At 46.1% G+C, this 22,585-nt stretch overlaps 1 protein-coding gene across 1 annotated transcript in view; it reads left to right on the top strand.

The window, feature by feature from the left end:
• IL7R (interleukin 7 receptor) overlaps positions 1-22,361 on the top strand; it is a 37,506-nt gene extending 15,145 nt beyond the window's left edge. The window contains exons 2-8 of the mRNA XM_064140579.1: positions 4,423-4,561; positions 8,671-8,825; positions 13,071-13,225; positions 15,425-15,602; positions 16,537-16,627; positions 20,834-20,909; positions 21,861-22,361. Of these exons, the coding sequence (XP_063996649.1) occupies positions 4,423-4,561; positions 8,671-8,825; positions 13,071-13,225; positions 15,425-15,602; positions 16,537-16,627; positions 20,834-20,909; positions 21,861-22,361 (1,295 nt within the window). The remainder of the gene's footprint in view (positions 1-4,422; positions 4,562-8,670; positions 8,826-13,070; positions 13,226-15,424; positions 15,603-16,536; positions 16,628-20,833; positions 20,910-21,860) is intronic.
• Positions 22,362-22,585: the final 224 nt, after the last annotated feature.

The raw sequence follows: 22,585 nt of genomic DNA, 5'->3' as shown, positions 1-22,585 counted from the left end.
AAGAATAACCTCCCTCGTCCTACTGGCCACACTGTTCCTGATGCAGGCCAGGATGCCATTGGCTCTCTTGGCCACCTGGGCACACTGCTGCCTCATCTTCAGCCTAGTATCCACCAGTAGCCCCAGGTCCCTTTCCTCCTGGCTGCTTTCCAGCCACTCTGTCCCCAGACTGTAGCGCTGCTTGGGGTAGTTGTGGCCAAAGTGCAGAACCCTGCCCTTGGCCTTGTTCAATCTCATCCCATTGGCCTCTGCCCACCCATCCAGCCTGGCCAGGTCCCTCTGCAGGGCTCTCCTACCTTCCAACAGATCCACACCTGCTCCTAGCTTGGTGTCATCTGCAAACTTACTGATGCTGGACTCAATCCCCTCATCCAGATCATCAATGAAGATGTTGAGCAGGACTGGGCCCAGCACTGATTCTTTGGGGAACACCACTAGTGACAGCTGCCAACTGGATGTGGCATCATCTTAACTTATATTTTAATCAAAAATTCTTCTTTGGTTTCTCTCTGCTGTCAAATTGTGACCATTTTGGATCTTCAGATAGCATACCAAGTTGGATGAGGTCTGAGTCTTCCTGTACTCTGGCAGAGTTGGCCAAGTATCTTGAGACATCACAGCATCCAAGTAGCTGGTCACACCTCAATGATCCAATTAACTGAGTGACATAATTTTCTCTGGAGGGATTTCCTGTTAGAAATTTTTCCACGGGCATCTCCCCACACCATTTGTGAGTGTGAGTCATTGATATTCCTGGTATAGTCAAGGTCTTGCTCTCATTATGGCAGATGCTCCACATAACAAGGGCACTTCTGAGAAGTGCACAGGAGAGAGCAATAGTCTCTGGACGTGGAAAAGAGTGTTGTTGATTGTCACAGCATTGTAATGACAGAGGCATTCCTGCCCCAAGGATTCACCCAGGGGGCTCATGGCAATAACTTTTTGCCTATCCACTCAGCTATGGTGGGTAGTATTTCATGGAAGGAATCTGAATGGGAACTTTCCACCAAGGCAGACTCCTCTCAGAAGCGTCAGATTTTGCTTCACTAGTCTCATACCTACCTAGTGTAGTACTTGAGACACATACTCTTAGTCAAACCAGAAGTGTTTCATTAGTCATCGATGCAGACTTGCAGGAAGCCACCCATTGTGGCAGAAAGTCTGAGCCCAAATGTGTGACATTTCAGAAAACTTGGCAGTACAATCAAAATGGGGCTTGGCTGCCTAAACCCAGCTTCTTCTCAGGACCCTGCTGGTAGGCCAGACATTCACAGCATGGACAGGGGCATGGCAGGGGCAGGAGGACACTGCTTGGGCACTCTCAGCTGTCTGCAACATGACTGATCCTGATGCAGGTGTAGCAATGGCAAGTGAGCGTGTGTCCTCAGCTGTGGGTCTGCTGCTTCAGAGTTACAAGGTGTTGGAGGTACTTTCAAGTAATCCTGGGCTGAAATTCCCATGCAAGGAACTCACTAGTTCTTTCTCTTTAGCAGACATAAGTCCCGACCCCAGACACCTCTGGCAGGAACCGTGTGGAAACTTTCTAAAGCCATAGAATTTTCATAGAATTTCATAGAATCAACCAGGTTGGAAGAGACCTCCAAGATCATCCAGTCCAACCTAGCACCCAGCCCTAGCCAGTCAACTAGACCATGGCACTAAGTGCCTCATCCACTTTTTTCTTGAAGACCCCCAGGGACGGTGCCTCCACCACCTCCTTGGGCAGCCCATTCCAATCCCAATCACTCTCTCTGTGAAGAACTTCCTCCTAACATCCAGCCTATACCTACCCTGGCACAACTTGAGACCGTGTCCCCTTGTTCTACTGCTGGTTGCCTGGGAGAAGAGGCCACCCCCCACCTGGCTACAATGTCCCTTCAGGTAGTTGTAGACAGTAATAAGATCATCCCTGAGCCTCTTCTTCTCCAGGCTAAACAGGCCCAGCTCCCTCAACCTCTCCTCATAGGATTTGTGCTCCAGGCCCCTCACCAGCTTTGTTGCCCTTCTCTGGACATGTTCCAGCACCTCAACATCTTTCTTGAATTGAGGAGCCCAGAACTGGACACAGCACTCAAGGTGTGGCCTGACCAGTGCTGAGTACAGGGAAGAATAACCTCCCTTGTCCTACTGGCCACACTTTTCCTGATGCAAGCCAGGATGCCATTGGCTCTCTTGGCCACCTGGGCACACTGCTGCCTCATCTTCAGCTTACTATCTATCAGTACCCCCAGGTCCCTTTCCTCCTGGCTGCTCTCCAGCCACTCAGTCCCCAGCCTGTAGTGCTGCTTGGGGTTGTTGTGGCCAAAGTGCAGAACCCTGCACTTGGCCTTGTTCAATCTCATCCCATTGGCCTCTGCCCACCCATCCAGCCTGGCCAGGTCCCTCTGCAGGGCTCTCCTACCTTCCAACAGATCAACACCTGCTCCTAGCTTGGTGTCATCTGCAAACTTACTGATGCTGGACTCAATGCCCTCGTCCAGATCACCAATAAAGATATTGAACAGGACTGGGCCCAGCACTGATCCTTGGGGAACACCACTTGTGACTGGCTGCCAACTGGATGTGGCACCATTCACCACCACTCTCTGGGCTCTGCCATCCAGCCAGTTCTTGATCCAGCATCTGGATGCATTCCTGTGTGTGCTGGTTTAAAGCCAATTGGGATATTTTAATGAGAGAAATTAGATTATAGGCTGTGAAAAGGAAACACTGGTGATGTCTGCTTCACTCACAGGCTTGCTGAGATGTCTTGGAGCAAGGACACAAACATAGATAAGATAAATGTAGTTTGGTGTCTATGTTCTCTCCCTGTGCTTCTGCTGTTCTGCTTGGATCTGTGTAACCCAACTAATCATTCTGCTTCTAGTACCCCTTGCAGATCCTCCCAGCTCTCCTTGCATGTAAGGCAGACTCTGGGATAAGGTAGAGGGGTGGAAAGAAGGTAGAAGGGTGGTTGGCAGTCCCTCCTGGGGACTCTGATTTCTGGGAGAATTGTTGTGTTTCTGTATTACCTGTAACTTGTATATAACTATAAAATATTTGTAATATATTGTAGATATCTGCTTGTATATTGTGCTAAGCTGCGAATGTAAAGCTTCATGCCTTAACTTCCATCCATCTAAGTCTAGTCCAGGTGATTTCATTGTGTGTGTGGGTAGTTAACCATCACACTGTGTGAACTAGTTTCTAGTCTAGTTGACTGGATAGGGCTGGGTGCTAGGTTGGACTGGATGATCTTGGAGGTCTCTTCCAACCTGGTTGATTCTAGATGATCCTACCTCAGCAGGGAGGCTGGACTCAATGATCTTTGGAGGTCCCTTCCAATCTCTAAAGTTCTGTGATTCTGTGCATAAATGCCCCAGTGCATGTTTCTATTTCTTCTGTGTTCAACAGTGTTTTGATCCTTACTTCAATAGTCTGCTTCTCAGCAGGCATCATGAACGTGCAACAGGTACCTCACTCCCCTTCACCTACCCAAGGGGAGCAGCATTTTGTGGTTCCTTGTAGGAAAACCTGTTTGAGAAATTTCTGACATAATATTCAAAAGGTATTGCTCCTGCTTTTGCCTTGCTATAATGTTTGTCTGTAACTTTCCCTGTTTCTTGGGAATTGAAGGTGCAGGGTGAACGATGTACTTCCTGGTTTGCATTTGACACTCTGACAGTCTCAGAGAGGTTTTGAGGCTGACATCACCCCTTTTTGCCCATGATAGAATTCATAGAATTCATAGAATCAGCCAGGTTGGAAGAGACCTCCAAGATCAGCCAGTCCAACCTAGCACCCAGCCCTAGCCAGTCAACTAGACCATGGCACCAAGTGCCTCATCCAGTCTTTTTTGAACACCTCCAGGGATGGCAACTCAACCACCTCCCTGGGCAGCCCATTCCAATGCCAATCACTCTCTCTGGGAAGAGCTTCCTCCTAACATCCATCCTAGACCTCCCCCAGCACAACTTGAGACTGTGTCCCCTTGTTCTGTTGCTGCTTGCCTGGGAGAGGAGACCAACCCCACCTCGCTACAACCTCCCTTCAGGTAGTTGTAGAGAGCAATGAGGTCAGCCCTGAGCCTCCTCTTCTCCAGGCTAAACAGCCCCAGCTCCCTCAGCCTCTCCTCATAGGGTTCGATTAATAGAAACTAAGAGATATAGGTTACCCTGTCTGACCAGACCATTCATGACTCTGTCTCCTAACAGTTCACTGACCAATGATGCAGCCTTGTGTGTGGTGAGTGGGCTTCACTTGACAGTTTTAAGCACCTTTTGACTGCATTTTAGGCAAACTTTCTATGCTTCTTATGAATCAGGTGGGTTGATCCTCTTCCTTTCAGGTGACAGTGTAAAGAAAGAACCTCCTATACAAAGGAGTGCGGGCTGAATACATTCATGGGTTTGCTTCTGTAACATCCTGTGAATCTCTCTGTAGGGACATTTGGAGATGATGAATCAGGCAATTTTGACATCGACTGCTTCAGCCAGCTGGAATTTAAGGAGTCTTACAGCAGCCTGACCTGCAATTTTACTGAACTGCCGCCTCGAAACACTAATTATACCCTGGCCCTGTGGTAAGTGCAGCCTATCCCTTAGTAAACTTCTGGGATGTAAAGTGCTAAGCACCAGTGAGTCATGTTGCCATACACCAGGAAACAGGACCAGCAAATCTAGAAAAATCCAGATTGTTTTCTGCTCAGTTCTGGGCTCCTCAATTCAAGAGACATGTTGAGATATTGAAATATGTCCAGAGAAGAGCAACAAAGCTGGTGAGAGGCCTGGAACACAGCCCTGTGAGGAGAGGCTGAGGGAGCTGGGGTTTTTAACCCTGGAGAAGAGGAGGCTCAGTGGTGACCTCATTGCTGTCTACAACTACCTGAAGGGAGGTTGTAGCCTGGTGGGGGTTGGTCCCTTCTCCCAGGAAACCAGCAACAGAGCAAGGGGATACAATCTCAAGTTATGCTGGGGGAGATATATGCTGGATGTTAGGAGGAAGTTGTTGCCAGAGAGAGTGACTGGCATTGGAATGGGCTGCCCAGGGAGGTGGTGGAATCGTTGTCCCTGGAGGTGTTCAAGAAAAGCCTGAGTGAGGCACTTAGTGCCATGGTCTGGTTGATTGGACAGGTCTGGGTGCTAAGTTGGACTGGATGATCATAGAATCATAGAATCAACCAGGTTGGAAGAGACCTCCAAGATCATCCAGTCCAACCTAGCACCCAGCCCTATCCAATCAACTAGACCATGGCACTAAGTACCTTATCCATTCTTTTCTTGAACACCTCCAGGGACGGTGCCTCCACCACCTCCCTGGGCAGCCCATTCCAATGCCAATCACTCTCTCTGGGAAGAACTTCTTCCTAACATCCAGCCTATATCTACCCTGGCACAACTTGAGACTGTGTCCCCTTGTTCTGTTGCTGGTTGCCTGGGAGAAGAGGCCACCCCCCACCTGGCTACAATGCCCCTTCAGGTAGTTGTAGACAGTAATAAGATCACCCCTGAACCTCCTCTTCTCCAGGCTAAACAGGCCCAGCTCCCTCAGCCTCTCCTCATAGGATTTGTGCTCCAGGCCCCTCACCAGCCTTGTTGCCCTTCTCTGGACACGTTCCAGCACCTCAACATCTCTCTTGAATTGAGGGGCCCAGAACTGGACACAGTACTCAAGGTGTGGCCTGACCAGTGCTGAGTACAGGGCAAGAATAACCTCCCTTGTCCTGCTGGCCACACTGTTCCTGATGCAAGCCAGGATGCCATTGGCTCTCTTGGCCACCTGGGCACACTGCTGGCTCATCTTCAGCTACTATCTACCAGTACCCCCAGGTCCCTTTCCTCCTGGCTACTCTCCAGCCACTCAGTCCCCAGCCTATAGCGCTGCTTGGGATTATTGTGGCCAAAGTGCAGAACCCTGCCCTTGGCCTTGTTCAATCTCATCCCATTGGCCTCTGCCCACCCATCCAGCCTGTCCAGGTCCCTCTGCAGGGCTCTCCTACCTTCCAGCAGATCAACACCTGCTCCTAGCTTGGTGTCATCTGCAAACTTACTGATGCTGGACTCAATTCCCTCGTCCAGGTCATCAATAAAGATATTGAACAGGACTGGGCCCAACACTGATCCTTGGGGAACACCACTAGTGACAGCTGCCAACTGGATGTGGCACCATTCACCACTACTCTCTGAGCTCTGCCATCCAGCCAGTTCTTGATCCAGCACAGAGTGAATCTGTCCAAACCATGAGCTGCCAGCTTGGCTAGGAGCTTCTTGTGGCAGACTGTGTCAAAGGCTTTGCTGAAGTCCAAGTAGACTACATCCACAGCCTGCCCCACATTCACCAGGCAGGTAACCTGATCATAAAAGGAGATCAGGTTGGTGAGGCAGGACCTGCCCTTCCTAAACCCATGCTGGCTGGGCCTGATCCCTTGGCTATCTTGGAGGTCTCTTCCAACTTAGTTGATTCTATTCTATTCAATTCTATTCTTGGAGGTCTCTTCCAACTTAGTTGATTCTATTCTATTCAATGAAGTAGTGATTACTAAAGCAGAAAATAACTCCCTAATAAGCAAAAAAAAAAAAAAGCAAACCAAAAACCACACACTAAATACCTCTAAGTATCTATAAAAGACATTACAACACCTTCAGTACTCCTGATCTTGCCTCTGTTGCTTTGCAACACCTATAGTTATGGATGCAGCTCAGCATCAACTAGAGATAATGTCCCCTTTAAATTAAATTATATTAAAAGTCCCCTCAAAGCTAGCTTTTATCGAGTGCAAAAGAGAAGTTTTTTGGGTTTTTTTTTTAAGAGGCAGATCCTTTCCACAGAAATTTCTTTGTCAAGAAGGCTGATTTTCTACTGCAGGGAAAATTCCCTGAGATAGGTCAAGACAAAAGTTAAACCCAGAGGAATGCGCACTACAAGTATGCTGAAACCGAACAGCTGCTAAGTACATCAGTTGTCTACACTTCTTGTAGAGGACTTGAAACTCTTTCCCACCTCATTTTAACTGTTAAATGCAGCTAAAGAAGACATAGATTTCAGTTTCTCAGCATAGAATTACAGAATCAAGCAGGTTGGAAGAGACCTCCAACATTATCCAGCCCAACCTAGCACCCAGCCCTATCCAATCAACCAGACCATGGCACTAAGTGCCTCATCCAGGCTTTTCTTACACACCTCCAGGGATAGTGACTCCACCACTTCCCTGGGCAGCCCATTCCAATGGGAAATCACTCTCTCATACTTATGCTTTTCCATTTGCCTGCATATCCTGAAACAGAAAATTATGCTCCAATCAGCAAAAAGGAGTGTTTGGATTTTATTCTTTTAGAAGTTGTTATTCCAATCACTACTCATTTTTTCCCCACCCAGTTTGTTATAGCTTTTCTATTCTCATGGGATTTGCTCTGAATTTTGGCAGAAGCTTTGTGACAGTCCTTTAACACAAGTGACACAGGTAAAGGAACACTCTGAAACTGTGCCATATGACTCCTTCATGTCCTAACTGACTTTGCAGCACTTCAGTCAGCAAATTTCCCTATCTTCACCAAGCATCCCATTGTTTCATATTAAAAAGTGGCAGCAGCAAAATAATTCTTAAAGATACAGAAGTCTTTAGTACATGCATCACCCATTTTTGCTTGGAGAGCTCCATGACTCTTAGTGTGACTCACATCACACGATCACTGTGCTCTAAGACTACAATGAAAAAGACTGCCAATCTTTTAACTTCCTTATGGTATTCATTGGTACTCATGGAGGCCTCAATACAAGAAGGACATGGACCTGATGGAGGGATCCAGAGGAGTGCCACAAAAATGACCAGGGGTGCTGGAGCAGCTCTGCCATGAGGACAGGCTGAGGGAGCTGGAGTTCTTTAGGCTAGAGAAGAGGAAGCTCCAGGAAGACCTAATGCAGCCTTTGAGTACATGAAGGGAACCTACGAAAAAGATGGAGAGAGATGAAGGCCTGCAGTGACAGGATGAGGAACAATGGCTTCAAACTAGAGAAGAGCAGATTCAGACTGGCTATAAGGAACAGGTTCTTTACTATGAAGGTGGTGGATCACTGGAAGAGGTTGCCCAGGGAGGTGGCTGTGTCACTCTCTCTGAACATACTGAAAGTGAAGCGCAACAGGGCTCTGGGCAACCTGAACTACCTGAAGGGAGGCTGTAGCCAGGTGGGACTTGGTCTCTTCTCCCAGGCAAACAGCAACAGAACAAGGGGACACAGTCTCAAGTTGTGCCAGGGGAGGTGTAGGCTGGATGTTAGGAGGAAGTTCTTCCCAGAGAGAGTGATTTGCCATTGGAATGGGCTGCCCAGGGAGGTGGTGGAGTCACCATCCCTGGAGGTGTTGAAGAAATGCTTGGTTGAGGCACTTGGTGCCATGGTCTAGTTGACTGGCTAGGGCTGGGTGCTAGGTTGGACTGGATGATCTTGGAGTTCTCTTCCAACCTGGTTGATTCTGATTCTATGATTCTATGATCTAGTTGAGGATACCCCTACTGACTGCACAGGGACTTGGAATAGATAACTTTTGGAGGTCCCCTCCAACCCAACCCATTCTATGATTCTATGATATTTCACACAGAGTATCCAGTTAGTATGAAATGTGCAAATGGGATTTGTCCCTTACAATGTAGTCATAAGACTCTGAAGAAACTAACATTGTGCTGCTTTGGTCAACAGCACCAAGGAAGGCAACAATTACCTGTGCTTCGATATGGAGAAACAGGAGGATGTGTATTTCTCACAATTCAGTGACATACTCTCAAATAAAGACATTTGTGTGAATGCCGAGACAAAGAGAAAGGTCTGCTGGAGTCTGGTTGTAACTGACGTTGGTAAGATGCCTGACACTTTCCATTTATCCATTTATTTATTTGTTTGTTTGTTTATTTTTATAACCTGGCATACAGGTGGCTGGGGTGGGTGGAAGAGGTTATTTTTCCCCTGTACTCAATGCTGGTCAGGCCACACCTTGAGTCCTGTGTCCAGTTCTGGGCCACTCAATTCAAGAGAGATGTTGAGGTGCTGGAATGTGTCCAGAGAAGGGCAACAAAGCTGGTGAGGGGCCTGGAACACAAACCCTGTGAGGAGAGGCTCGGGGAGCTGAGGGTGTGTAGCCTGGAGAAGAGGAGGCTCAGGGCTTATCTCATTGCTGTCTACAACTACCTGAAGGGAGGTTGTAGCCAGGTGAGGTTAGTCCTTCTCCCAGGCAAGCATAGAATCATAGAATCATAGAATCAACCAGGTTGGAAGAGACCTCCAACACAAGAAGGGGGGACAGTCTCAAGTTGTGTCAGGGGAGTTATAGGCTGGGTGTTAGGATGATGTTGTTGCCAGAGAGAGTGATTGGCATTGGAAGGGGCTGCCCAGGGAGGTGGTGGAGTCATCATCCCTGGAGGCGTTCAAGAAAAGCCTGAATGAGGCACTGTCGTGGAGGGGGATTTCTCTTATTCCTCCCCTATTAGGAGGAGGTGAGAAATTAATTTAAGGTGGTATTAATTTTTTATGAAATTATTTATTAAAATTAATCTTTACAAATTTGCCTCCCCCAACCACTGAATAGTTCTATATCAACTACAGACAGAGAGAAATTTCCCTTAGGCTTAATGCCTGCTTAGGAGCTATGCTGTTTGCCCAGCAGGGGCTGAAAGCTGTCTACTCTAAGGCAGAGATAACTTATATTACAAAGGAATTAAAGCTTATTTAAATGTGTTGCCCTTAAATATTAATAATCACCCTCCTGGGATTGTGTCACACCGTGCCCAGTGTGTCCAGGCCTTTGTGAAGCTGGAATCTCCCGTCTTGTGAGGGGAATGATAAATGTTCCCAGTCTCTGGGGTAAAAAGGGTTTCTCTAACCTTCTCTCCTGGTGTGAAGTGGTCTCTGCCTCGATGCTGCTTGTCTTCTGGATGCTGCGTGTCCAGGGATGATCAGCTGGCAGGATTCCCAGGTGCAGGAGAAGGATTTGTCTGTGCAGCTTCTGGCACGGTCTTCTCACAGCTAGCAGGCTGTGTTTGTGGGTTTGCAGACAATCTGGAAGGTCTGCTGACCTGATCCTCCATGCCAGAGCAGTGGGCATGCAGAGTGTGCCGGACTGCAGGGAGACTTGAGCTCCATGAGATAGCTCTAGGCTTAGGCAGGGGCTCTCAGCTCCCCATAGATGTATGAAGTGCAGGCGTGCAGGCGCTCTGCTTCTCAAAGGGTTCGCAGACAGCTTCACTGCGCCTTGGGATCAGTGCAAGAGGGCTGAGCCTCAGTGAGTGTGCGAGTGGGGGCCCGAATCTGTGTCTAGGCCTTGCAAGCAGGTCAGGGCTGCTATGTGGATCAGAGAGCTGAGCTTGAACAGCTAAGTCTGAACCTCTGAGCACTCTGAACACGTGGTGCTCCTTTGCACCTCTCTTTATAGACTCTGAGCTGAGATTTGTGACCCTTTTGGCCATCTAAAGTGACCAATCAGGTTGGCAGTAAGCCAAACCTTACCTTAATAGGCAGTAGCTGTTTGCCTGGACCCTCCCAAATATGAGGATTACCTGGGGGGGACCCCAGGGATACATGAACTGGGTGTGTGTGTGTTACACAACCTGTTTACTACCATGGGTCCTGGCAGAAAAACATGTCCAGGCATGTAGAGGCATAGAGAAGCCTCAGTTTTGGGGCTGCTGCCCCTCCACCACAGGCACTCAGTGCCATGGTCTAGTTGACTGACTAGGGCTGGATGCTACGTTGTACTGGATGATCTTGGAGGTCCCTTCCAACCTGGAAGATGATTTTGTGAATGCCTAAGCATCAATCTGGGTGACATGGTGGAAGCATACAACAGCAGGGCGTGTAGACTGGACTGGGGTGTTGACAGAGTCTGGTGTTCCCCTTGCTTCAAAGCTGAACATGATTAATGTCCACTCAAAATGTGCAGCTGAATTCTGGCTCATTCTAGCACTCTTCCCAGAGCTGGGCATAAACTGTGTCAGGCACACAGGCGAAGCAGCTATTCCTGAGATGGATGAACTGTCAAGCAGGGACATTTTACTGATCTTTTCCTAGGGATCATGCTGTTTCAGGATTTCCCACTCCATGGGTTTGACAGCACAACAGCTGCAAATTTGCACGATCTCATTTCACACCTTTTCTTGGGGAACTTGTTGTCTGAATGCTCAAGAATGCTGCAGTACAGAATGGACATTGAGAGCCCATGATGAATGGGCTCACCAAAGCCATGTCAGGGACCTGTCTGAGCCAAGAAATAGGAAATTCAGGGAAAGTGTTCCTTAGGAGCTCCTTTTGGAAGCTCAAGGAACACAGGGAAAAAGTCTTTAGGACTTACCCCTCTTGGAAGCTGGTCTTATTCAAGAGCATCAGAGAAACCTGTGTGCATGGCAGATCTGTCCTGCTATTGTGCCACGTTGCTTTGTGATTGTTTGGCACTGTGGCCTCTCTCTCTTAATGAAATATTTCTGCACCAGTCCAATAGTTTTGTAATAATTTTACCTTACCTCTCAGTTTGTGGAACATCCTGGGTCACCTCTGGTGGACTCTCTTTTACCAACTGCTCATTGGGGATGCAGAAGTGTGCATAATTTTCAGCCACATGCATTTTAGTGAGAGGAGAGAGGTATAGGCCATCTGTTCCTGGGACAGCTGATGTGCTTTGTGTGGTGCATGCAGGAAGCCTCGGTGCCAGTGTGTGTCCCTGCAGATTTAGGGCTTGTCCAGCTCAAGCACACAGGTTGGGCAAAGTACTGAGGGCTGTGTTTTGAACTCAGTGCACAGGTGGTCATTTGACACAGTCTCATGCAGACCAGGTCAGGTGTTACAGGGACTTGGAGTTACAGCTTCCTTTCTATGTCTAACACTGTTGTACTCTGTCCCTTCTTTTGCCCCATCATGTGACAGCCACTGGCAGTCGTAACTGTACCCATTTTCCTCCCCTGTGTCTTCTTCTCAGAACAGTGATGGGTATTGTTGTGAGGTCTCCATCTCAGAGTACCAGTTCAAGGGACTGAATTTCTCAAGCAGTGTTATGGCAGGGGCTGGCATACTCTGGTATTGTCATCCAAGACTAAATATCACATCCCTAGGAAGTGCTAGAAAGTGATGGTTACATTGCTTCCTTCCTTTCTTTCTTTCTTTCTTTCTTTCTTTCTTTCTTTCTTTCTTTCTTTCTTTCTTTCTTTCTTTCTTTCTTTCTTTCCTCCTTTCCTCCTTTCCTCCTTTCCTCCTTTCCTCCTTTCCTCCTTTCCTCCTTTCCTCCTTTCCTCCTTTCCTCCTTTCCTCCTTTCCTCCTTTCCTCCTTTCCTCCTTTCCTCCTTTCCTCCTTTCCTCCTTTCCTCCTTTCCTCCTTTCCTCCTTTCTTTCCTTTCTTCTTCTTCTTCTTCTTCTTCTCCTTCTCCTTCTCCTTCTCCTTCTCCTTCTCCTTCTCCTTCTCCTTCTCCTTCTCCTTCTCCTTCTCCTTCTCCTTCTCCTTCTCCTTCTCCTTCTCCTTCTTCTTCTTCTTTCTTTCTTTCCTTCCTTCCTTCCTTCCTTCCTTCCTTCCTTCCTTCCTTCCTTCCTTCCTTCCTTCCTTCCTTCCTTCCTTCCTTCCTTCCTTCCTTTCTTTCTTTCTTTCTTTCTTTCTTTCTTTCTTTCTTTCTTTCTTTCTTTCTTTCTTTCCTTCCTTCCTTGCTTCCTTCCTTCCTTCCTTTCTTGCTTTCCTTCTTTCTTTCCTTTCTTCCTTCCTTGCTTCCTTCCTTCCTTCCTTTCTTGCTTTCCTTCTTTCTTTCCTTTCTTCCTTCCTTGCTTCCTTCCTTCCTTTCTTGCTTTCCTTCTTTCTTTTCTTTCTTTCTTTCTTTCTTTCTTTCTTTCTTTCTTTCTTTCTTTCTTTCTTTCTTTCTTTCTTTCTTTCTTTCTTTCTTTCTTTCTTTCCTTCCTTCCTTCCTTCCTTCCTTCCTTCCTTCCTTCCTTCCTTCCTTCCTTCCTTCCTTCCTTCCTTCCTTCCTTCCTTCCTTCCTTCCTTCCTTCCTTCCTTCTTTCCTTCCTTTCTTCTTTTTTTAATTGCAGTGATGTTATTCTAATCCTTTTGTATCCTGGCTTGCTATCATTTGCAGTTAAGCCTGAAGCCCCATTCAATATAAACATCACATACCAAAAGGAGGCCAACGAATATCTCGTTCATTATAGTACACCACATTCGTGGAAGAAGTACTTGAAGGACAAATTAATACACCAAGTAGCCTACCGTCAGGAAGAAGACACCTGGAAGGTAAGGGATGATGTGCTGGGGAGCTGTTGCTTCTTTTCTTTTTGAATTAAGTATTATCAGAAATACCAGCATTATTTAAAAACCCCTCAGATCTTCATCTCTACCTTTCTCCATCTGAAAGCCTGGAAAGGTGCAGCACTTGGCATTCAGAAAATTCATCAATCAAAACAATTCAAACTCACAGTGTCTGCTAGACACCTCCCTGAGCTAAGGAAGTTTTGTTTACCTGGGCTTTGCAGTGGGAAATGAAGACAACATAATGAAACATTCTGAAGGTTTGGATGGCTTAGTCTCTACCGTGGTGGTTTTGCTCTTTTATTCTGTGCTCATCAGTCAGAAATCACATGGCCTCCTGTCTTATCTATCAACAGTTTCTTCCTGTCCCTTTTTCACTGAGCCTTTCTGAGTTCCTGGTACAGCCCTGCCTCTCTTCCACCCCCTGACCATGTATTGGGGTGCAGATGACTGTGAATGCCTCTGATGTGATCTGCCCAGCTGCTAGGACCTCTTTATTCCTTGTCACAAGAGCAACCATTCAAGCACTTGTTGAAATGCTGGGTTGAAAATGTTTGAAACCATGGTCTATATCTGTTTGTTTGTTGAGGTTTTGTTTGTTTGTTCATTTGTGTTTTGGGTTTTTGGCTTGGTTTGGTTCTTTGGTTGGTTTGGTTTGTTGGGTTTTTTTTTAAGAGGGTACCTTGAAGACAAGGGGGAACATAGGAGAACTGTAAATAGAAAAAGAAAACCATTCAGGCAGCCAAGCACATTGAAATAAAGAGCACCAGTGCTGTACTGTGATAGTTCAACTCCTTTTCTGTAGCTGCACTTTCAGAAGGTGTCTTTTAATGCCACACAAATGTATACTACCCACCACCTCTTTTCTGAGCCTGACTAGGGAAGCATGGAATCCCCACTGCAGTGTCAGCAGTAGCAAAGCACATTTAATACTTCCATCTGTTTTCCAAAGAGCTTTTACCCAGCATTAGTCTCTCCTCTTGGTGCTGTCTAGATGACTTTGCTGGTAAACCAGGCTGACTCTGTGATGGCCATCTCTATAACTAACCAAAGACACAGGTCAAAGAGCAAAGGATTGCAGGAATGCACCCAATCTTGCACATTTTGCTGAAACCCAAGAACCCTTGTATCAGGTTGAGGAACTTCCCCTCCCCCCAGTTTAAAATTTACTAGAACAGCTCAGACATTCTGGAAGTAAGATGAAGCTATCTTTACAGCTGTGATGGTTTGGGTGTTTCCCGCCCCCTCATACTTTGTAAATCACCCAGACTAGACTCAGTGGCTCTGGAAATTGAATGAAGCTTTATATTTGCAGCTTAGCACAGTATACAAGCAGGTATTTACAATATATGTACAGTTATACACAGAAATATACAATTAAAAAGGTAACACAACAGCCCTCCCAGAAACCTGAGTCCCCAGGAGGGACTTTCAACTGCCCTTCCACCTTTCTCCAATCCCTCTCCCTTACCCCAAATCTTGCCTTATGCCCAAGGAAGATTGGAGGGTCAGCCAAGGGGGTTAGGAAGAAGATGGATTTGGTCACAGAGATGGCAGGTTAGGTTAGAGAGAGATGCAGCCCAAAGCCCAGACAGAGCATCTGTCTTACCTATAAGAACTCAGCAAGCCTATGAGTGAAGAAGACATGACCACTGTCTCCCTTTCTAATCTAATCTAATTCTTCCCACCAAAACATTCTAGCTAGCTTCGAACTAGCACAACAGCAGTGCTAAATTTACAAGCATATATACACAATATATTTACAGGTATTTACAACTGTATACAATTTAGAAATAATGCAGAAATCCAAACTCCCCTCTCAGACGAAAGAAATAAGCCCAGAAGGGGCCCAACACCACCATCTCTCTCTCTCTCTCCCCCAGACAGAAAACAACCAGCAAAGCTTACTTGCTATGTGTTAGCCAAGGTTAATGGAAGAGATTAGAGAGAGGAGCAAACAGAACCAGTGCTGAGAAGCAAAAGAGGTGCAAGTTGTTTATACTTCGGGGTTTTTACCCCTTTTATCAAGCCAATGTATGATACAGACTGTATCACTTATTTTCTTTTTTTCAACCAATGACCTAATTTCTCTTATTAGAACATCCCAATGAGCACAGTGCTTTTCCTGTGTCCTTTAGAAAAATAATTGCTTTTTTTTTTTTGTGTGTGTGTGTATGTGCTTAGACAATAGAGTCATCATTCCTTCAGGTAAAACTGCTGGGGAAAAAGCTTCATAGTGATGCATTGTATGAAGTCAAAGTACGTTCACAGCCCAATGGAGATTACTTTAAGGGCATGTGGAGCGAATGGAGCACTTCCAAGAGCTTCAGGACTGCAAAGGAGCAGCACTTCACAGAAAGTTGTAAGAGCAAAAACCATTTTCTTCTCTGTGGAGGAAAGCAAAACTGAGGGTCCTTGGCTTCCTAGAGGGCCCTAGCTGCAGAATTGAGAAGAGCATGGAAAAGGAAGAGCCTATAGCCACAGCAGGGTCATCCTTCACAGACACAGGGCACCCCAGAGGAGATAACACAGAAAGCAGCAGTATTGTTCTGGTCTTGAGCTAACTCTTCACATGAGTGCCATGGTCTAGTTGATTGGATAGGGCTGGGTGCTAGGTTGGACTGGATGATCTTGGAGGTCTCTTCCAACCTGGTTGATTCTATGATTCTATGAAGTTAAATCTCACTCAAGGACATTAAGAATAGATTAAATGCTGCTGTAAAGGCATGAGGGGGATGCAAAGGGAGATGAATGCAGACTCGCTCCTGCTTACTGCCAGCTGGCATTGCAGGAGGAGGAGCATCTTGCACTGAGTGTTTTAGATAAGGTACAAAGAGTGGTGAAAGAAGAACTGTTTCAGGGCCCAGGATTCGTGGGCAAAAAAGACATTTCAATTATAGATATGACATGAGATAAGATCTCACCATTTCATTTGAAAACATCAATACCCTGGGGCACCTCAACATTATGCATGTTAGCAGTCACTGCATCACTACTGTAAGGATACATCAGTGGTGGCTTCAATACACTAGTGATGATAGCAGACTTCAAGCTGCTTTAATACAGCCTGGGAACTCAACTTGGAACTCAGTCAAACACAGATGTTCTGGCAACCTACCTCTTTCCTCCTTCAGGGAGACAAGAGAAATGCACCACTGCACCAGTTCAGTGACAGACAAGTACAATGCTTGGCACTGCTTTCCATTTTAATACCTGAAGAGAAAGTATAATTAGAGTGGCTTAACACTGTAAGTAACATTTACCTGCATTATCTCATGTTCTTTGTTTTTATTTAGCCAGCACTGTGGTCCTGGTTATGCTCTCCATTCTGGGGTTCATGCTGATCATCATCATGATTGTTCTTGTCATAACTTTCTGGGAAAACAGGTAATCTAAGACTGTATCAGAAAAATTATTGTAAGTTAGTCCTGTTCTGACACTCACTGCTTTCCCTGTTATACTTGTGAACTATTTTCATCCCATCTCTGGACCTCTATATTAAGCCAGATTCAGACAAAGAGTAAAGTGTGCAATACGAGAGAGGGTGCTGGCAGACTGCAGACTTCAATCTTGGGTGTGAAACACTGAGACCTTTGGGGAGCTGAAGTCACCAAAAAATACTCGGAGAGTCAATGTCTCACTGAAGGCAAAACTGAGTCAAAAGCTTTAATCAAAATCCAGAGGAGAAGGCAGCCTGCAGGTTTTAGTAAAGTCCCAAGAGATCTGGAAACTCTTTCACTTTCATAGGCTGACTTCCCAGGGTGCTTGCCCTGCAGTGCTCTTGAAAGTAGCAGGGCAGGGCTGTTTGCATCGAGGAGGTGATGGCATCAGCCACCAGCCCAGCTGTGTTCAAATCGAGGCAGTCATGTGTGAAACCAGGCTCTGTATCTCGTACCAAAACAGACATGGCAAAAGTGGGACTGCAGATACATTCATTATACAGGAAATGGAAATAATGAGAGAATGATATTAGGAAGAAGTTCTTCACAGAGAGAGTGATTTCCTATTGGAATGGGCTGCCCAGGGAGGTGGTGGAGGCACCATCCCTGGAAGTCTTCAAGAAAAGCCTGGACGAGGCACTTAGTGCCATGGTCTAGTTGACTGGCTAGGGCTGGGTGCTAGGTTGGACTGGCTGAAATTGGAGGTCTCTTCCAACCTGGTTGATTCTATGATTCTATGAATGAGAGCCCTGGGGCTGTTTGGTCTGGGGAAGAGAAGACTAAGAGGAGAGCTGATCAATGTGTACAAATGTCTGAGAGGTGGGTGTCCAGTGGCTGGGGCCAATCTCTTTTCAGTGGTCAGCAGCAGTAAGACAAGGAGCAACAGCTACAGCCTGGAACAGAGCAGGTTTCACTTCAACATGAGGAGAAACTTCTTTACAGTGCAGGTGACAGAGCCATGGAGCAGGCTGCCCAGAGAGGTTGTGGAGTCTCTGTCTTTGGAGACTTTCCAAACCCACCTGGATGCATTCCTGTGTGAACTATCCTAGGAGATCCTGCCTTGGCAGGGAGATTGGACTTGATGATCTCTGGAGGTCCCTTCCAACCTCTAAGGTTCTGTGACTGATTTTGTGAAACCCTTTGTCTCTTGCTTTCTTTTGGTAGGTTGTCTACACAGCAGTAGGTAAATAGCTGTAAACATATTTTAAAATATGTGGCTCTATCAGTTCATGTAGAATAGACAGTTGGCAAATTTAAGAACATTTACAGGCATGTAGATAATCTGGTGAGACCATAATGTGAAGTGGAAAGGGGAGATAAACTACTGGCAAAGCCAGAAAATCCTAGGCTGTTTGGTGGTATTCAGAGCAACCCATCTCAAGTTGTGCCACAGGAGGTATAAAATGGATATTAGGAGGTAGCTCTTTACAGAGTGATTGGCATTGGAATGGGCTGCCCAGGGAAGTGGTGGAGTGGCCATCCCTGGAGGTGTTCAAGAAAAGACTGGATGAGACACTTAGTTCCATGGTCTAGTTGACTGGATAGGGCTGGGTGCTAGGTTGGAGTGGAGGATCTTGGAGGTCTCGTCCATCCTGGTTGATTCTATGATTCTATGACAATACCCAGCTGCATTCAGAGAGAAAGCTACATGTAAGCTGCTTTTTGAGAGCAATGCTTGGGTGCTAACTCCCGACTTGCACATGGGAATTTCCTGGGAATGTGCTGTTTGGACTCCATCAAGCCACACTGAGGACAGTTTTAATAGTCAAACATTCTAGACACTGGAGTCATCCACCAGGGAATGCTCCCTTGATTTTATTTGCAAATATAGATATGGTTTGAGATTTATGGATCTTTTTACTGTTGTCGCAGAGGGGTATTCTGCCACCTACACCCATTGTGGCAGAGGGGAGAAATTAATTGGTGAGAGATGATATTCTATACAAATATATATTTATTAACTTCAATATTCTGAACTCTCACCATCCCTAACCACTGAAATTTAATATTAAATGGATCTACATGGTCATGAAAACATTCTAGGATTAATATCCAACCATAACTTATTAATAATTAGCAAACAGTTCAAACTATAAACAGAGAGAGGATTTTCCTCGCCACTTAATGCTGCTTGGGGTCTATATACTATTTGCCCAGCAGGTGGGCTGAAAGCTCTTTCTGCTCTATGGCAGGAGGCAATAGAAATTACAGAGGCATTAACAGTTCTTATTAATTATCAATCACCCTCTGGGGCTACGTCACAGCTTATGCAAGTGTCCAAACTTCAGGGGAGTCTTTGCCTGTGGACTTTGAGGCTGGAATCCTCCCAGCTTTAGGGGAAAGAAGAATCCTTCCGGCTTCTGGGGAAAGGATGCAGTCTCTGACTTTGTACTGCTGGTTTCTTCTGGGTGCTCTCTACAGGGATACGTAGGCAGGATCTCAGGTGCAGAGGAAATACAATGCCATGCAGTCTGAGCATGGCCTAATGCTGAATACTCAGGCTGATCATGTGCAGACAAGTGGGTCTGCTCCTGGCAGCTTTTGGCAATGGCGCACACCAGGTAATCATATGGCAGCAGGTGTGCAATAGTATACGCAGCTGCATGGGAGTCTGAGCTCTGTAGGTAAAGGCAGGCAATACAAGATCTGATCCTGATCACTCACCACAGTGGTGTGCAGGTGTGCACAGCTGGCCAGGAGCCAGCAAAGCCAATAGGCATAAGCAGTGCTGGTGAACCTGAATCTAATAATGAGCGAATGAGCCTGAACGTAAGCGACTGGGGGAGTCCGAGCACGTTGTTTATCTGTGCACACCCACTTATCAAATGTGGGCCGAGATTAATGGTCCCTTGGCCACTAGAATGACCAATCAGGTTGGCAGTCAGCCAAACAGTACCATAATAGGCAAAAGCCACAGGCCTGGACTTTCCAAATATGGTAAGCACACAGGCTAGCACCGGCAAGCATGAGCTGGGCACATGGGCTTACATAAACATGTTTACACAAACAGGGGTCCTGGGCAGGCCAGACTTCATGACACCGGGCCTATTATGCCCCTTTTTAATGTGTTTACCTCTGGTTTGGGTAGAAAAACATGTCCAGGCAAGGCAAGGCATAAATAAGCCTATTTTCGAGCCTACAGGCCCTCCACAAGAACTGTTGCTGAGCAGCTGCTGGTCTCTAATTTTGAGAAGTTCTGCTTATGCCAAACTGCTGAGGAAACAAGGCTTTTTCATGGTAAGACTTCTTGGATGCAGAGGTTTAGCTTTTAAAACAGGAAGAGAGATTATACATGTGTGTATGTATACCTACATATACAGACACAGCTACAGAAGTATGTATTCATATACTTCTATGACTGTATTTATAACCCTGCAACACTTAATGTCACTTGGGCAATATCACACAGAATCAATCAGGTTGGAAAAGACCTGAGAGATCATCAAGTCCAACCTATCACCCAGCATTATCTAATCAGCTAAATCATGGCACCAGGTGCCACATCCTGTCTCTTTTTAAACACTTCCAGGGACAGTGACTCCACACCTCCCCAGGCAGCCCCTTCCAATGACCAGTCGCTCCTTCTGTGAAGAACTTCTTCCTTACATCCAGACTTCTTCCTGAGATCCAGATATTGTCTAGATGCATCATAGTAGAGGGTTTGCTGCAGCACAACATGAGCACTTCCTTGATCAAGGCAGTAAAAATGAGGTCTCTCAGACAAGGCTACAATGCAGGTGTCTGAAGCACAGATATCTGGCCCGTGAGTGGGACCACATGAAGTCCTTCAATTTAGGTAAATATGCAGAGGCAAATATCAACAAATTTGCACTTTAACCATAGCATCTTTTTTCACTTGCAGAAATTGGTTTCAACATGCAAAACCATTTAAAAACAGCTAAACAAAAATGAGGTCTGCACCAGCATAATTTGCTGCCTTTCCTCTACTTGGAGAATTGGAGACTCTGATAATTTGTGCACTGAAGAGAGCAATAAATATTCAGATACCTCCAAAACTTCTCTTCTCCTGTCTTTTATTCTGGGTAATGCAAGCCTGCCCTAATGTATGAATGAGTAGAAATTATGCAATATGAACCCCATGTCCCTCTTTTGCTGCTGTTGAGCCCCTTATTGTGTACTGTTGTTATTTCAGGATCAAGCCTGCTGTGTGGCCCAATCTTCCTGATCATAAAAAAACACTTGAGCAACTATGCAAGAAACCCAAAAATGTAAGTACTTCCACTGTTGTTTTCAGTTGAATATAGGCCATTTGGAACAAATTAACACTCGTGAGGGACAGAATATGTATTTGCTGCATGAAGTGGGACATCTTTGAGAAATTGCTTCTACATTTCAGAGAAGAGAACAGAGTTTTGCATAGGCAGAAGCTAGTCAAGTGCATGGAAATAACAGAAAATCCAACTAGTGCTTGAGCAAAGTACTTGTGCAAAGTAATTACAGGGGGCTGGAGAGCTTGTTATATGCAGAAAAAGTGAAGGAAATGAGTATGTTTATAGAAAAGAGGAAGCTGAGGTTGTGGACTACTAAGCACAGCCTCCCAATACGTAAAGCGTAGGTAGAGAGAGGGCAGAGGTGCTCCTACCCCAAGGTGGCACGGTGACGGGGCCAGAGGCAGCAGGCCACATGCTGCTTAGAGACAAACCTAACTTGGGTATAAGGAAAAAAAAAAACTTTCTTCATGAAAACAACCAAATATTGTGCAGGTTGTGTGGAGATCTCTTCCAACCTTGATGATACTGTGATACTGTGATACTGTGAGGTGACCTGTGTTGGCCTTTGTTGGAAATTTCCATGTCTCAGATAACTTAGTCCAGGTCCTGTTTCTGGCAGAAGGTTGGACCACTTGGACTCCATTGATCCTTTCCAACCAAGAAGCTTCACTGGTTCTATAAGACCATGGTTATGGGGCTGGAGAAGGACTCTTTGCTAACATTCATGGTGTACTCTTACACAGCTAGCAGAGTTCCTCATGCGTTACACAGTACATGAGCTGCTTTGCCAGACAAAAGCCAGGTGGACAAATGTTACAAGCCATAAGGTGTGGCAATAACCTTAAACTATGCATTTGTCAAACGAATAATCAGATTATTTATCAAAGTACCTCCTCTTTTAAGCTAACACCCACTGTTAACTGACCATGCTGTTCCTTTACCATGCAGAGCTTTGATATAAGCTTTAACCCAGACAGTTTGGGTTATGTTCATATCCATAAAGTGGACGGCATTAGAGCAAGAGGTGAAGTGGAAAATTTTCTGCAGCCACCAACTACTCGAGAGACAAACCTTCCAGAAAAACTTAGGAGCGCATCAGACCTGAAGACAGTCCCTGAGATGATAGACAAAAGCAACTTGAACTTGTCTGTGACTTATGGAGGAATCTGGCCAGCTGAAGCCCTGCACAGACTCCTGGGCACCAACCAGCCTACAGGCAGTGAAGGAAACTGTAGCTCCTGCACATACGAGGTGTGCCACAGCAATGGGGGGCCTCTATGTGATGAAGGTTTCAACCTTTCCTCCACTGCTCCTCTGGATTCTTCCGGCCAGCCCAGCCAAGAGCCCTTTAATGGTGACACCACATTGCAGAGGCTGCCTACCAGTGAAATGTCACCAAGCAGTGAGGAAGCCTATGTCACAATGTCTAGCTTCTACAAAATCCAGTAAACCTTACCAGAATGACAGCGTGCCATTTCTTCTCTAACACAGACAGGGCAACAAAGCTTTCTGCTTTGTTTTTCCTGTGTCCCGTGAGTTCCCACCTCCACAGTTCACCCTGTTCTCAGTGAAGTGCTATACCTGTGAGGAAGTGGTTTCTCTCACATTTCAGTGAAAAGTGGTCCAACCTCCGCTCTTAGTATGCCAGTAGCAATTAAATTTAATTCAACCTG

Source organism: Pogoniulus pusillus, chromosome Z (genome assembly GCF_015220805.1).
Source record: "Pogoniulus pusillus isolate bPogPus1 chromosome Z, bPogPus1.pri, whole genome shotgun sequence".
In the NCBI taxonomy this organism is placed as follows: domain Eukaryota; kingdom Metazoa; phylum Chordata; class Aves; order Piciformes; family Lybiidae; genus Pogoniulus; species Pogoniulus pusillus.
Note: the sequence above shows the minus strand (reverse complement) of the source record. Positions and strands in the feature narration are given on the sequence as shown.